Source organism: Diorhabda carinulata, chromosome 9, assembly GCF_026250575.1.
Source record: "Diorhabda carinulata isolate Delta chromosome 9, icDioCari1.1, whole genome shotgun sequence".
In the NCBI taxonomy this organism is placed as follows: domain Eukaryota; kingdom Metazoa; phylum Arthropoda; class Insecta; order Coleoptera; family Chrysomelidae; genus Diorhabda; species Diorhabda carinulata.
Window position 1 is genome coordinate 6,803,695 of NC_079468.1, and position 17,508 is coordinate 6,821,202.

The following is a 17,508-nucleotide window of genomic DNA, read 5'->3' on the forward strand; positions in this document are numbered from 1 at the left end:
CTTCAGTTTGCAAAAGAAAATGGGGTAATTGTGTTCTGCTTCCCGGCACATTGTTCACATCACGTTCAACCATTGGACGTAGGATTCTTCCGTCCTCTTCATACGTATTTTGATCAAGAAATTCAATTATGGCTTCGTCAAAACTCGGGGAAGGCAGTGACTCAATTCAAAATAGCAGGTCTTCTCAATCAAGCTTATTTGAAGAGTGCTGTACCATCAAATGCAATAAATTCGTTCAAAAAGACTGGCATTCATCCTTTCAATCCTCATGTCTTCGAGGACTGGCAGTTTGCACCAGCTTTAGCAACGGATAAGCAGATTCCCGAGGCTCAAGGAGATATCATCGAGAACCAAATGGAATTAGAAATTCAAACCCCATCCACATCTGGTCTTAACATGTCTTCATCGTCAGTTCTCGACATTTCTGTGAAGGAAATTTGTCCTCCCCCTCAAACTGTAGCAATTGGTACTGGTAAAAAAAATGCAGAAGAAGGGGAAGAACTGGTCATTTGAATTCAACACCAGAAATTCATGAACTCAAAGAGAAGGTTATAGAAAAGGAAACAAAGATAAGAAAACAACAAGCCAGGATAGTAAAACGGAAACTTGTCATTGAAAATGACAGTTCTGATGAAAATGAATCCGCCTTAGAGAACTTTTTGGAAAAGGGTCAAGATGACTCAGATGATGATGCTAGCTGCCTTTACTGCAATGAGTTATTCTCGCACTCACGTGCAAAAGAAAAGTGGATTCGTTGTCAAAAATGTAACTCGTGGTGCCATAATGAGTGCGCTGGTGTTTCCTTCCATTGCAAGTCTTTTATTTGTGAGCTCTGTACCTAACGTGATGTTAGTTTGTTCTATATTTTTTCTAATAAAACTTTAAAGACATTTTTTTTTCATTTATTTTAAAGGGGTCCGACATGGGCAGATGTGTGCCAATGATGGACCCCTCGACTACTTTTTTAAAAATAGCTATGCTATTAAACAGGAAATTATTTGGCAGAAAAATCTTCCTATACTATAATAAACTTCGAGCTAAGTATATATTTTCATGTAAAAAAAATTAATAAGTCCAAAACTAAAAAAGTTGTAATGATATTTCCTTAAGGGGTCCATCATAGGCACATTTCCCCTACATGTAATTTGGTCCAACTTAAATTATAGGATAGTTATTATTTAAAGTAATGGTCTCAATAATTAATAATAAACTGATCATCAACGTTGATTGTTGTTATTAATCGTAGTTTGCGTACATTACTTCGACTATTTTTTTTTACTTCAGTTATTCAGAGAACGGCGACATTCATTCGCATTAAAAATTCAATTACTATTTTTAGTAAAATTCCACCCAAAAAATCCAACCTTAATGCCCATAGAAGAAGACTTGATGTGCACGTGTTGAAAGAGCTCATGAATGAGTCGAACAGAGAGCAGAAAGAAATGCAGCTCGAAGAATTCGCAAAGCAGAAATTCGTGCACGAGAACAGCGTGATAATCGTCGATAAGAAAATGCATTGAGAAACAGGGTGGCACGTCAACAACACATAGATTCATATAGAGAACAAAACCGAGAAAATCAACGAACCAACTGCGCAGTAACACGTGGAGCATTTGTTCGTCTTGCATTTAATTATGAACTAGACATCAAATACTCGGCTGATTTGAAAGTTACTATTGGTGCGATAGAAAAAATATGCAATTATTGTCAGGCGTTAAAATTTCGCAATGAAACACCCGGCATGTGTTGCGCATCAGAAAAAGTTGTTTTGTCTCCAATCCTTACTCCACCTGAACCTTTGAAATCCCTTCTTTCTGCCATTTCAAATGAATCAAAATTATTTTTGCGTAAGACACGAAAATTTAATTCTTGCTTTCAAATGACGTCGTTTGGAGCATTTAAAGTTTGTGATTTGTCATCTGATAGTCGTAAGTTTGAGACAACATTCAAAATTCAAGGTCAGCCATATCATAAAATTGGATCATTGATACCAATGCCAAATGAAGATACAAAATTTCTTCAGATCTATTTTATGGGCAATTGTGAAGAACGTGTAACAACTAGATGCCAGTATAATTTCATTGAACAAGCAGAAGAGAGAGCAATTGTATTGTCATTAGAATTATTTCAAATCAAATAACTCAGCCACAGCAACGCGTGGCCGGGTCTGCTAGTAGATTATAAAATTTCCTATAAATCTACGTTTTGAGCGACTAATTTTTTTGACAATTAACCAAGATATGGCCAAAAAGTTATATACACTAAATGCAAGAAATTGAAAATTTTTAATAGTACTCGTATATTGAAAAAGAGCGATATGAGTCCTTTATTAAGGCAAATACAAAAAACAGTGTCGTAAGATTATCATCCTTTGTGCCAATAGTAGATGTTCTAGATCAGCATAATAAAAAGGTATATTACCAAATTTGGCTTAGGAATAAAACTATTAAACCTACTGATTGGGGATGGATTAGAAATGAAGGCTCATTGGAACCCATTAGAATGCAGAATAGCCCTGCATCACAGGAACTTTTCCAAATGATATTTTGCTATTGCAAAAAGGATGCGGTACATCACGTAGCTGCCGTTGGGCTGTTTTCAGTGGTGGATTTACAGATTGGTCACCTCTAGGCTATTAATCTTCTGCCGGCTCACTGACCTCTAAAATTCGATACTTTGGTTCACAATTATACATATTACATTTCCTATTAAAAAAATCTCAACTTTATAATTTGAAAACTAAGAGTAATAATTCTTCATTATTTTCACAGCAAAAAACTATTAAAACAAATTGTTTTAAAAGAAAAGTTGTACCATGTATGCTACTTTAGTAAGGTACGGTATAAATATGAAAAAAGGTTATACAACGAGAAACGTTGATACATATTTTTTATTACACTGACAGTTACCAACAAAATCATTAATTATATTGTCGTACGAAAACTTGTTCATTAGTTCTGACTCTATAAAAGAGTCAAGACTTTGAACATTTCTTGGATTTAAATCGATAGTAAATAGTTTTTTGATTATTTTCTAGCAAGAAAAGCTTCTCTCACCTGAACAATTTTAAGCTTGTGTACACAGAGCAAAGTGTACACAAAGTAAAGAGTGAACGGTAGCTTTGAACTAATTTGGTTTCTAGATAATTAGGGTACAATTTTTCCAAAAAACTTTTCTGTTAGAATCCATGGTAACAATTCAATTTTGCAAGAAATGACTATTTCAAGTTGAATCCTTTATAGGACTCTGCCGTTTCGCCAACGCGGATATGAGACGACTGGAAACGTCTTAATTCTAAAGTAATCATTAATTCCAATATCTTCATTGGGGGTTTCATTAAATCTTCTAATTTGTTGTATTTTTTCGTTTCTCTAGTGTATTCTTTCTGTACGCCTAATTCCACCTCCATTTCTTCGAAAAACTTGAAGATCTCTGTTCTTAAAAGTCATCTTGTTAGTGTGAATAATACATTTTTTAAAATTTTGTGAATGGAAATTGCTGGACAAAATTTGCCGTCTCATGAAATCCGCCGCCCTAGGCTACAGTCTACTCAGCCTGCTGGGAAATCTACCACTAGCTGTTTTGCAACTCAATCTTCGGTGATTGTGCTAGTCAAAATTCCCAGAATTGTGCGCCAATAATGGATTACGAAGAGGGAGAGAACGAAAATAGTGACGACGATGATGAAAATTTTTAAAAAAGTGTATTAAGAATTCTTCCCTGTCATATAAAGTGAAATAATAATATAAAATTAACAATCTAATTTTCCTTTTAAATTTAACAAATTTCTTAAAAATGTTTCCTCTTAATAGATAATTTTTAAGGGACGTATAAGTATAACATTGTATAAATCTTGTAGACTTTTTTTATATATTTTTATTTTTTATAAAGGATGATTTATAGGGGTTGAAAATTTTAAATACATAATATTCAACGTAAAGAGGTCAAAAAAAGACAATTCGAAATAAATAAATCGAATAATTTTATAAATATGTCTGTAAATATTTTTTTCAATTCCTTCCAAAATAGGGGATGATTTATACGGGTTGAAAATTATAAAAACAAAATAGACAAAAGACAAAGTCAAAACAGATAAAAATATGTCCATTTAAAATAAATAAATCATCAAAATGAATTAGTATAATATATAAATGTAACTATAAATAATATAATTATTTTTTTCCAATTTCTTTCGAAATAAGGGATGATTTATAATGGTTGAATATTTGGGATGCAAAATATTTGAGTTGAACACAAACAAAAGAGTCAATTTAATATGAGTAAGCTACTACAAAGTAATTAAATAGAATTTTTTAATTTCATATTAACCGGGGGGCTTTATAAGGGATGAAATACAACAAGCAGTGTTGAAAAATTTTAATACTATATTAAAGTATTGGACAACTTTTATTCAAACTTCAAAAATATTTTTCTACTCATTAAATGCTTATACCTACTTTGCTATTATTGCTATTATACTATGCTAATTTTATTGATTTTTTGCAATAAGAGATAGTTTGCACCACCTGAGAGTAATAAGCACATATCAGCATAGTGTAGATTTTGAAAATGAGGGTAAGTCAAGCTAAATTCCAAATTTTCATGCAAATCGATGCAGGTTCATGGAAATCGGAGGTAATACCTCATTTTTACTTTGGTAGCCTGGACTATGATGACGAGTATCAACTTTCTCGTATTTTTATTATCGCATAATAAATATTTATCCCATATGAATTGTTGAAATTCATGAAATGCATTGAAAATACATTCTCACTTCTAATTGCTAACCATAATCTCAAGTATTCTGTAAAATTACAAAATTCGAGGTGTGTTTATTATTTACGTTGCAAACATTTCACTTAGCAGGAAGCATTATGGTTTTGTAAATAGTGTTTTGTGCACTTTTTGAATTTTTAATCACTAATCATTAATTCTCATGCAATTTCTTGAAACTTGGATCTGAATGTTTACAGGTATTTATATTTAAATTATTACAGATTTCTATTTTATCACCTAAAGAAAATAAATTTTTGTTTTTGTTTTGTTGACAGTAATTGGTCATCGAAGCCATTACTTAGATTTTTGAATAGTTAATATAAAATTTGAATTGAATTCCTCCAATGTACTGCCATTGGCGTTTATCTCAAAATTGATTAATGACTGGAAGAATTTCTAGAAGCCTCTTTCGGAAAGGCTTTCATCTGATGTATTGTATATTTTCAATGTCAGAAACTATGTTTAAACATTTTGCTAATAGAATTTTTAGAGCTAGAAGTCGCTGGGTGCTAAATCTGGTTATAAAGATGGATGTGGATAGGTAGAGAGACTTTTGGCGACCAAAAGTTCGCGAGTCAATTGTGTTTTGTGACATGAGCGTATTGTCAAGACAATTTGGAAGCTGTTGGCCCCTTTTTCAAGTCTCTTTGTTGGAAACCGTTCCTACATCTTATTTATACATAAGAAAATATAAGTTCAGCCACTTTTGGCATTGTTTTAAAAATGGCGCTAAAATATGGAACGAACATATTTCAGAACAAGTCATAAGTGACATCAATTCACGATATCATTACTATTAGCCAGGGTATTTGTGTATATTTCGGTATATAAGCTATAAAAATTGATCTTCATTATATAAGAAGTATTTGCAAGACTGAAACTTGTAATCACATTGAGAAAATTTTATACATAGAGGTTATATTAATATTTATTAAAATTGCCGTTAACTATTAACGAATAATAGATGGTGACTCTTTTTTTTGAGTCTGTATTTTACGAACACGATTCGTCTGATTCGAGTTAAGTAAATAGCAATTCATAGCAATGTTATTTGTTCTGGTCACTGTCTTAGTTATCTCATTCTGTGGCCGCTATTATTATGCGAAAGACTTACACTACTCACTTTAACTATCCCGATACAAAGTATCAAAAGGATGAGACTCAGTTCACATAATAAAACAAACGCACTGTGTCGGCGAAGGTGTTTTTTGGTAAACCCAGGTTGGGTTTGTATAGTCTTAGACACGACGTCGGTTGCTGACATAAAAACTAGGATTGTTTCTACATTTTCACCGTACCACATCGGTTTAATCTCAATTGCGAGATTCTCAGGTTCTCCTGGTGTTTGTGCCAGGTCTATTATTCGTCACCTGTCTATCGGTGATAATGGACCTATAGTAGTAGAGTCTGAAATTGTTACTTCCGAGCCCCTTCTGCGACTGGTACTTGTAATACGGTGTATACGTATTGAGAAGACCGCACTTGTTGGTCAGTTTCTGGTGGATGATGTTGCACACTTGATTATGTCGGTGCAGATAATGAGTATTAAGTCCCACACTACAAGCAGATGTTATGTTTTGAATGGTATCCGATGTTTGTTGGGTGTTCGGATCCTCAATAACATTTTTATTGTAGTTATTAGTGCTAATAATGATTAGCTATCATAAAGTGTTCGGTCTCTGGAAAGACAGTACCGCTAGTAAGCCATCTGTTTGAAGTTCCGTTGAGGTCGTGATTATGTCTACCGTTATTATTATTATTATTATTATTATTTCTATAAGTAATTATCAAGAGAAGGGTGGGTTATTCGTTCATTGGTGTAGTAATCCGATTCCGTGGTCTCAATCTGCCTACTCCTTGGAATGGAATAATACACTCAATGGTGGTCTTGAGCTAACTGAGGAGCTAGTCGCTTGGACTTTGTAATACACATATACCACATAGTGATGTGTGGTCTAAGTTTATAGTTATGTACTATACATAATTTGTTTGATGGTAAATACTTGATCTTGTACCCTTCTATCTTTGCCAAATCCGCTTTGTGCATCATTTAATGAATTTTCTTCTTTTGGTCTCAATTTGTTATCACTGATTTTCTCGTAAAGTTTCACCTATGTACACAGTAATGCCATTCCTCTATAGTTGCTTGTTATCTCCTGATTTATAAGTAGGTGATAATAATGCTATTTCCCAGTTTTTTGGTATATCCCAGGATATCCCAGGATAATAGGCAGTTGGCTGATGGCGTGCCACGCATGCCTATTCTCCCGGAGTACTAGCTAAATGCCGGACAATAGATTATTCTAATCTATTCTTAATCATTTGATTGTTTTATAAAATAGTTTCTGGTTTCTTTTGCTGTCTTTTTCCAGTTTGATACCGAAGTCTGTCCAACTCGCTTTCTTCGATTCAGCTACCACATATTTCACTTTTTTCTCTGCTGTTTGTATTTTTCATAGTTTCCTATTGGTCTGCTTGCAAGATATCGCTTCCATATGCCTTTTTTCTTTCTTATTTCTTACTTTATTTGGTTCGTCCATTTTCTGTTGATAGTTGTTTCACATATTCCACGCAGTGGCGGACTAAGCCCGTCAGAGGCTCGGGGCCCCTTCGAGGCCCCCCCCAGCATAAAAAAAATGTAGTTTTACAAGCTTTTTATTCAGTTTATGTTTATTTCGTTAAAATCTGGCAAGTGAAATTTGTTTTAAATTATTTAGGCTGAATGAACATATATACCTACAATATAGAATGGAAACTCCCCTCATATGATGCCACCGAGATGCAAATGGTCAAAAAGTATTGAAATATAAGCGATATACAGGGTAACGATTCACTGAAGTCCCATTTTGCTATAAATTGAAGGATTTCTTGGGGTCTCTATTCGGCAGCAAAGTCCATACTCGTATCGGTGGCTTTTACATGTCTGCGGTACCTTTGTATTTCTTGGAAAACTTGCTCCTTGTCAAATTCATCATAAATTTGTATCAGATTGTCAAATGCTACATCCAGAGCGTCATCTGAAGCTTCTAGCATAAACTCTGTTTCAATAATTTGGAAAATATTATTGATTTGTTTCATGGCCCAGTATCGTGACGAAAATTCTTGTATAAATCGGTATATGCATTTATACAATGCCCGACGTATTGAATTGATAATCCAGTATCACGAGCTGATTCACCCGGCATCGTTCTTTTTATCTTCCTTCTTCCTCGTTTCTCGATGTTGATGTACAGAGTCATTTTTGGAGACTGCAAATATATTATTGAACAAAATTTAATTCCCCATGTATAGAAAGATGATATCTTGTATCTAGATTTGCTTTTATTGGATCTTAAAAATGTTTCAATTTACTCACAATTGTCTCTATGTTTTCTTTTACAACTTTTACTGACTCGTAATGAGCACTCCAGCAAGTATCTGATAAACGTTTTAAATTTTTTCAAGTTTTCTCTTTCAGTAAATGCCATCTCTGTGTATCTGACGAAAAGAACGAATATAATTTCTCTAGAGATTTAACAGCTATATCTCAGAATGACCAGCACAGTGCATTGCCGCGCAGAATTTTTCTTTTCTGGGTGACAATGAATTGTTATGGACAAGCGTGTCGTTTACCATCAGGCGAGCGATTTGTTCGTCTCGTCATCTATTCTCATAAAAAAAAGACTTTTAAACTTTTTTGTCGTGTTTTTATCCAAGAGGAAACCACACGAAGGCATAATTTTGGTTTCTTTTTATTGCACTACAATTGAAGACGTGTAGTTCATCTTACGTCTTGAGAAGGTGTGAGAGGTGATGAGACATTATAGCGCATTTGATCGTCTTCAAAAGTGCGCTACTTGTGGGCCCTTCATTTATTTTAAAACTTCAATGGTCTTAGCACATTTGTAAAGTCTTATTTAGGATTTGATCAGAGGAACACGGAGGCATTTGAGGCCGCCCGGGGCGGGCCACCTCTTCCGCGCCCCTGTTAGTCCGCCACTGATTCTACGTACTTGTTTTGCTGCTTCGCTTATCGCTACTTATATTCCACATTCCACAGTCTTCCGAAACGTTTTTTAGTTGTTTAATTCGTGTATTTTCTGTAACTGTATGTGCGTATCGTTCTGCTACTTCTTTCTCTTCAAATTTATATGTCCAAAATTGACTTTTCTACAATTATCTATTCTACTTTTTTTCATGTTCCCTTACCGTAGACACTAAAAGAAAATGATCACTACCAGTCTCAGCCACGTTTGAATAAAAGTAGTTAATATTTAAAAGGCCTGCATGTAGTTTTAGTATAAATTGGCGCCATCTAGGCTTGTAAACTATAACTACTAATACGACTCAAAATACCCGCAAATTAAAATGGTGCGAAATTTAAATTTATTCAACCTTCAAATAAGTAAAACATTCATATATTAAACTTTTTTGCTTAAAATATTAGTATATTATCACCAAAACGATGAAATCTTAAGAACGAAATACGAAGATTATAAAATTTGAAATATTTTAGTTATAATGATGATATGAAAAAAAAAATTGTGTGTGTCAGCTCCGATGCACGACTGGAGTTTACTCCTTAAGTTCGATAGTCTAACCAGACGCAAAAAGAGTTTATTTAACTTAAAAAAGATTGGTTGATTGCCAGAATATTTTGGGCTTCCTTCATTAATTTTTTTTTTAATCTGTAAGCTCGCTGTCTCTCGGCTGGAGTTTTTGGAGGTTTAGATTTTTTCCTAGTCAAAAAATATAAAAAAAAATTAGAAAATTTATAAATGCATAATTATAAAAATTTTAACTGACTTTAAGAAAATTGATAAAAAAAGGTTTTTATAAACATTTTTTTTTAAATTATTATAATTAATTTTTTATTTAAAATATAATATTATCTTAATGATTAACAAAAATGGTTGTAAAAAGATAATTATGTCACTAAATCTTTTACATACAATAATAAATAGTACATGAAAATTATTTAAAAATTAAAAAACATTATTATAATGAAAAATATTGTCGATTTTTCCGATAATATTATCGAATTATTGACTACAGTTGTTAATATTTAAAAATTATTTATAAAATAAATCATAATAACGTGGAAGAATTTATAGACATCCACAAAAAAATTAATTTTTGGTTAGGTTAGAAATTTTCTATTTTATGTGGATGCGCTCGATAATTCATATTGGGTTGATTATCTAATTTTATGTGTTGTTTTCAAATATATATTTATATGAACTACATCGATAATTATTAAAATATTTAATAAATACAAATTGCACATGCTCATACATATAATACATGAATTATAACGTACCTTGCAACCACGTGTTTGTTAGATGTTCCGGTAATATCATCTACACCTCTTTCTGCCATAGTTATTTGAAAATACTTTCAGTTCACTTTAGCGGAACACAATGATAATAAAACTTCACAATGACAGCAATATAAGTATGTTGACACTGACAAATTAGAAAGTTGCGCATCATAGGGTGCGCACCAAAAACGTAACGAGGTCATTCATCGATAGATTTTACTCCTCACATTTTTCTCATACCGGGCCCCTTATATATGCAAATCGATTCTTAAGGAGTAAACTCCAAAAATCTTACTTGATTGAAATTTAGACAAATCACACATATGTAATGTTTTTGACATGAACAGAATCATAATAGTCCGAGAGCCAGTTATAGATTTTCATGTCCAATTTCCTCCCAAATGAAAATTCGTAAAATATAGTAAGAAGCTTCGCGACTGTCATAAATCTTCCCTGTTCTTCGATGGCTCTGACATTTTTGCCTTTTCTAAAAAATGCAGGGTTGAAATCATATCCTGTAAATGCATGGAGTGCTGCACTTAAACTCGGTCCCAAAGTTTTGTAAAGTTGAGTGACATTCATGAATCTAATATGTTTTCCAACGCCAACTTCCATAAAAACGTTAACATCGTTTAAAACATGAGCTATATTAGCTAACATTATAACCAATACATCTGTGTCAGAACAACGGATCGTTAAGTTTCCTTGTAAATCGATTTGGCAAGCGTGAAAAATCATTTTTGTGTACAGTTTTTACAACTTTTCCATTAGTGACAATGTATCTATAACAAACATCCGTATTCACAAAAATAGTTTTGTTGCTTATATATTGTGCCATATAATCTTGCTCCCAATTTTCAATAATGAACTGAATAAGAGCTTCCTTGAAATAAATATTTTTCAGTTCAATTGAAAACTCTTTTTTTCGTACTTGATCAGGACTATCGATACGGGAGTTAACTTACTCAATACCTCGAAGTTTGTGCTCGGTATATTTGATCGAAGGAAATATGTACCAATCAAAAGCAATGACGATTATCTTAGCCCTGTTTGCACAAATTATCTGTAAAAGTTTTTTTGAAATATTCCCAAAGCTAAGAGGCGCGTCTTTCATTTGATGTAAGATGAAATATCCATCGTATATGATAACATGTATAACTAATTTATAAAAAATAGGTAATATAGTCTTGTAAATAATAAAAAAAAATTCAGCTAGCTGTAAATCAAGGGAAAAGTCCGCAGCTGATAAGATTCGGTACGTGATAGATGCTGCTACGTTACACATTTCAAGTTACCAGCCGACGAACTTTCCACTGAGGATACAACAAGCTGACATTAATTTTCATTCACAGTAACATATAAACTATCACCAGATTAATTTTAAGTTGAGAGGAAATCATTGAAAATATAAATTATTTTTACATAGTCAGCTTCGCGATATTAGATAAAGTTATGTTCGAGAAATTTTAGAATGGGAGGAAATGACTAACAAAACTTTTTTTCTTCGTGCGTGGGAGGCTGCCGCTGCCTGCCCTACTACCGGAGCCGCAGCTGACGGTCGCGAAGCTTCATAACACAAATTCCTATTGCATTTTACGAATTTTCACACGGGAGGAAATTCGTGATGAAAATTTGTCACTGTCGGACCATAATCATCAATATAAAATATAAAATTATTTAGATGCTGTTTTTGTTAACTTTTTTCCAATTTATGCCAGCAGACCCACTAAACGTTTGGAAATCTCTACTCTAAATGATTTGCTTCAATTTTAGAATGTATCAATACACTCTCTTACTGAATGTTCATAATTGCTTTTCATGTATCCTAACTCAATAATACAACTAATAATCTGTTTTTTTTTTAATTTCTAGGTGGATAAAAGTAGCAAAAAGAAAATCATCGATAGCGGTTCACTGGATTCGAACTATTCAAGTTTGAAAAAGTCCATAAGTAACATGACAACGCTGGAAAGGAAAGAGTCCCATTCCCCAAACATAAATATCCCAACTAAGAAACAAATAAATAACTTAAATCCTGAACATCTAAAAGTCCAACTGGAGCAACGAATGGAAATGAAAGATCCTATAGAACACGAAACCCAGAAAACAGAAGCGAAATTTCCCAAATTTGGTATAAGAGTTTTACCAAATGAACGTCAAATAAGTCCAAAAAGCGCCGAGCAAAACGAAAACAATATTAACATAGAAAAAAATTTAGAATGTAAACCGAGTATAGATGAAGTTGATAACACTAAACAACCGCCACCAGTTAAGAAACGAGAGAAAAAAATAGAAAGAAATGAATATTTCGAGAGGAACAGTATGAATAATTCTGGAATAAGAAGAGATAAAGAAGGGATACCTTTAGAGCTTCCAGAACACATGTTAAATGCAGCTACCGCTGCCATGAACAATAGAAAATCAATAAATAGAGAATTATTCAATGAAAACGATCAAAGGAAGAAAAAAGGTAAAGCGCCTTTAGTACCAGAAGACATAAAAGTAACAAATTATGATGACATACAACCTGCCACAGATGATGATAATTTAAAAGATGTCGACATTGAAGAAGCAAATACAAGTCCATCAATTTCAAATAAAGAAACTAAATGTTACAACTCCGATTCCGACGCAGAAACAGACAACAATTCTTCCGTAAATACAATAGAACTAAATTCCAGTGATATTACAATTCATCAAACGGAAGAAGAAGAAAAACTGAAAAATAGAAAAACCGCTAGTACTGGCGATTTAAGTAAAATCAAACATTCTAAATGTTCTAATAATACCGGTACATTAGAAAGAGCTCAAAGTCTTGACATAACCGATTCTACTGTACCTATTAGAAACAGAATATCTGAAGATTTGATGAAATCGGACGAAGATCTTTTTAGAAGCGAAATACTTAGTAGAGAACCTCGTTTATCGTTAATTCTAGATGGTCTGAATACTTTCCAGAGAAATAGATTGAAAAAATCTACAGAATGGGGAAATCTCGAAGATGCAATTTTGAAATTAGATCAAGAAGATGAAAAATTCCAAAACAGTTTCACCGATACAGAAAATAGCGAGTACCATGCAGTTGTTAATAAAATAAATGAAATAAAAAGAGAATCTGAAACCCCGAATAATTTAAAACAAATAAAGAATGAAATATGGCCAGATAATGGTGGATTCAAAGAAAATACTAACAATATAATTACCATAGAGACTATGACAGATGACATAGCGGAAAATAAAGATGCAGAAACGGAAAGCAGTACTTTTCATCAACCTCTACAAAAAAATATTGCAATAAATAACAGAATCTATGAACCATTCGAATCTACAACCAACAAACTAAATGATATTCTTAATAATACCGCAATACCGGAATTGAATAAACGACAAAGGTTACCAGATGTTTCTGCCATACCCCCCGATCCAATTTCCGACGTAATAGATGAATGGGATAGTTCATTTCCCGATAATATCACAAACACTTCACCTCCTCATTCTCTCGAAACCGAGGATATCACACCGTTGAAATATTCACCAGTACCGAAACCAGAAGAAGTTTTATCGAAAATTCCACTTCTGAATTCGATGGTGAAAAATCAAAAAGAGGAGGCGTTGAAACAATCTGTGTTGAATTCGAACATCACCGACGAAACTAAAACCGTTGTGAGTTTGAATGCTTTACCAGTGGAATTTAACCTAAAAGAAGTTACTCGTAATTTTTTGTATACAGAACAACTTAATAATGAAGGAGAGAACATCTACTGTCCTAAAGCGGAAGATGTTAACGTTTCAGATGATATTAAAGTTTCAAGACATTCTTACGAAAGTTTGGAAAGACAGAGTCCAAAATATGATAATAAACCAACGGATGCCATAAAACATGTTAGTAATATTAATGTTACCAACAGTGCTAATGGTGATTCAGAATTGCATAGTTTGGAACTAAGTATTAATGAATCTCAAGATATGTATACCACTGCTGTGGATTATAATGATAGTAAAGTAATATTAAATACTCCAGATCTAATTAAAAACGTAACTTTAACTGAAGCTATCAATACTTTAAATGATGAGGTAACTTTCACAAATAATAATCCATCAAGTCCTTCACATTATGCTGATTCTGTTAGTGACGATGGTAAAAATCAAAATGCATCTCATACTTATGTCACGGAAATTAAAGTAACACCAAATAATTATAAGAAAGGTAATGTATCGGAAATAGAAATAACATCCGATGAACCCGATGAATCCGTTGAAGAAACTCGAAATTTAGATAAGGAATTCGAAAACTATGTAAAAAATTTCGAAGCTAAATTGGAACATTTTGAAAGTAACATCCACCAATTTGATAGTAACCTCCAAGAGTTTATAAAAGAAGAACCAGTGGATGTTAAATTAGAAGAAAAAGTAGATGAAAATGAATTACAAAAAATACGAAAAATAGCTGAACAGCAACTTAAAAAATTACCAGAAATGAAATTCACGACATCCAGTTACGAGCCGTCTAAAATACCAGAAAAACGACAGTCACAAGTCGAACTACTGAAATCCAACTTTGAAAAATCTTCAGCGAAACCTCCCAAACCCGAACTTCCATCAAAATCTCGTATACCGATAGCGACAACAAAAACTCCTCCAACTTCTCCAGAACGACGAGATTCCAGAAATCTCGAAAATGAAAATGATAAAGCCATTTTAGAATTGATGTCGTCTTCTATAACTTCAACTCCATTCGCAACAAAAATCAAACCACCCAATAAAAACGTCACTGTAACATCTATAAGAACCAGTTCGAAAATACCTTCCGGTTTACCTACTTTGGGAGGTACCAGGACGCCCAGAAAAATAGAGCTAAATGATGAAAATGTCGTACAAGTGTCGACTAACGGGAATGTCGAAAGCAGCTTTAAGCAATGGGTGTTTAATCCGTCCAATGTAACTAATGTTACGGTTACTCAAAATAAAGATGACAGAAAGTGATATTCACTTTCAATATTTAGTTTTATTCCATACATTCAGTACATTGGAGTGGAAGTGATTGTTAATTATATGTCTGCTTAAACGATATTTCATAATAGTTACAGGTGATTCCATCTCCTTCCATATATTATATAAGTACCAAATTCCTTAAAATCTGTTCTTCTGTTTCTCACCTCTTCTGGGCATTTAAGCTGGGTTTACACTATATAGCTATACAGCTCTACTATAAATAAATTTGATGCCATTCTGTGTAGTAGAGCTACATATAGCTTGGGAGAAACCGTTCAGTTTCCAACCAGATGCAGGAGACGAAGGTAGTTCTTGCAGCAGCCGCAGCTACTGTAATATTTTCAACACCACTGGCACTACGGAGAGAGTCTTGGCTTTGTCCACCACATTCCTCCAGTTATCCAACGCTAGGCGTCTACACTCCCTCATACCTAGCTCCCGGATATCCTCTTCGACATCAAAATTTGCTATATAGCCGTGCTACATAGTATAAACTTTGCTTAACTCTGTACACTTTTAATTAGTCTCCCCTTTTTTTAACAAGGATGATGGATTTTTGTCTTCATATGTCTCCCTCCTTCATAAGAGTCCTAATTTCATAGTTTATTAGTGCTTGGTATTTGTTTTCTTGTATCTTTTTGGGCCCCAACATTTTTATTTTTTTCATTTCCATATTTCTGTGTAAGTTATTACTACTGGTGTCATTATTGTTTTGTAACTTTTTTTGTTTTTTTTGCTAATGTTTCTATCTTTTAGTAAAGTTTAGTAGTTTCAGTATATTTATTATCCTTTCTTATTTCCACTGTCCACCAACAATTTTTTTTTATTTTTGCCCCTTATTCAATAATTAGTATTTATTTAATCATGTTTAGTTTTTTTTATATGCTTCTTTGCTTAGTTCTTTTAGGATTCTTCTGGAGTTCCCTATTCACAATTTTTCTTAGTATCGAATATGTTTTTAAAAACAAGACAATACCATAATTAATTGATAATATATAATTATGAATATATTTCAAAAAAATATGGAAATAAAGATTGTTTAAAAACAAAGGAATAAGAAATATGAGAAGAACTGAGAAGAAACCATCAAATGACAATTTATTATATAAAAAATTATTATAGTTCTTCCAATATCAATTGCAGATTATAAAAACTTAATAAAAACCCTTGCCGACAATTTTGTTTCATCTCCCATAGGCGTAGTTAGCTCATTTTCTAAATTTTTTATTTTTATTTATTGTCATAAATACTTTAAAAAATATGAATATTTTATGATATCATTAGTATTAATGAGATAAAATGAAAACCTAAATAAAGTTTTGATTTATTTAGTGTTAAGTTTATTTGGTAATATTTAGTAAATTTTCAATGAAACCATCAAATAAAAACAAGAAAATAGTAGATAGTTTATACAGACTAACATTTTAATCTGTTTTAACCTATTACAATAATTTTTAAATAATTTTAAGAACTTTTAAGTCTTCTTGCTCTAGAATCTTATGTACAGTAAAATGAAAACTTCCACTTCAATGTCGTAGATATATTTTCAAAGAAAAAAGTTTAATGCTCAATTAAGATTACCTAACTTTTCATTTATTATCTTTAGGCGATTTTAATTATACTAATATTAAAAAAATGTTGGATATTTTGTACATACATTTAGTAAATATATATTTTTTATAAAGTTATTGTTGAACTTTCTACAAATTTTAAAGGTGGATATTGTATTGTAAATATTTTTTTAAGCCAACAAATATAATTTTATCTATATGTACTTTCTTTTATTTCACAACCTACATTTTTTTAAACTCTCAGAGTAGTCTAATAGGCAATAAGGGTTTGGTATGAATAGTGAATGACTTGTAAAAAATTACTCCAGCCAGTAACCTCTTTTAAATCTCAATCTAAGTCTTATAATATGAAAACTCATCACTCAGATCGGATGGCAACAGGCGTTTCAACCTCCACATTTCACTATTTAACTGATTGGCTATCACATTAGAATTAGCTAACACTTTTTCACTTTGGCACTAAAACATTTTAAGGCTTCTTGGACGAATTACAGGGAGATGCACGAAACATACCCTGTCCATAAACATAATTCAAAAATGAGTAATATTGGTTGTAGAGACTTCTTTTGTACATATAAAATAAGTTGTATCCTATATAGTCCATCGTTTTGTTGTACCTTGTCTATGAATATTTCTTAACTATAATTAATGAATTCTTCCGTTACATTATTTAAATTTTCTTCATTACACTCAAATGTTACTATTTCACCCATCTTCTTTAATGTCTTTAACTGCTCTTTGTTATTCTTCAAACTGTTTTTCAATTTTGATATTTTGACTGTCATTCCAATGAACTTGATACCCTTAACCTTTGCCTAGGTATTAAATTGTTCTTACTAGTCCCTACAGTGAAAAAAACCGATTTTTGTT

General features: G+C 32.5%; 1 protein-coding gene across 2 annotated transcripts in view; it reads left to right on the top strand.

Moving 5' to 3' along the window:
• The window catches only part of LOC130897810 (uncharacterized), a 109,587-nt gene extending 92,750 nt beyond the window's left edge, over window positions 1–16,837 (top strand). For both annotated transcript variants that reach the window (XM_057806724.1, XM_057806725.1), the window contains exon 7: window positions 11,948–16,837. In XM_057806724.1, coding sequence (XP_057662707.1) covers window positions 11,948–15,058 — 3,111 coding nt within the window. In that variant the 3' untranslated portion in view covers window positions 15,059–16,837. The remainder of the gene's footprint in view (window positions 1–11,947) is intronic.
• The last annotated feature ends 671 nt before the right edge of the window (window positions 16,838–17,508 follow it).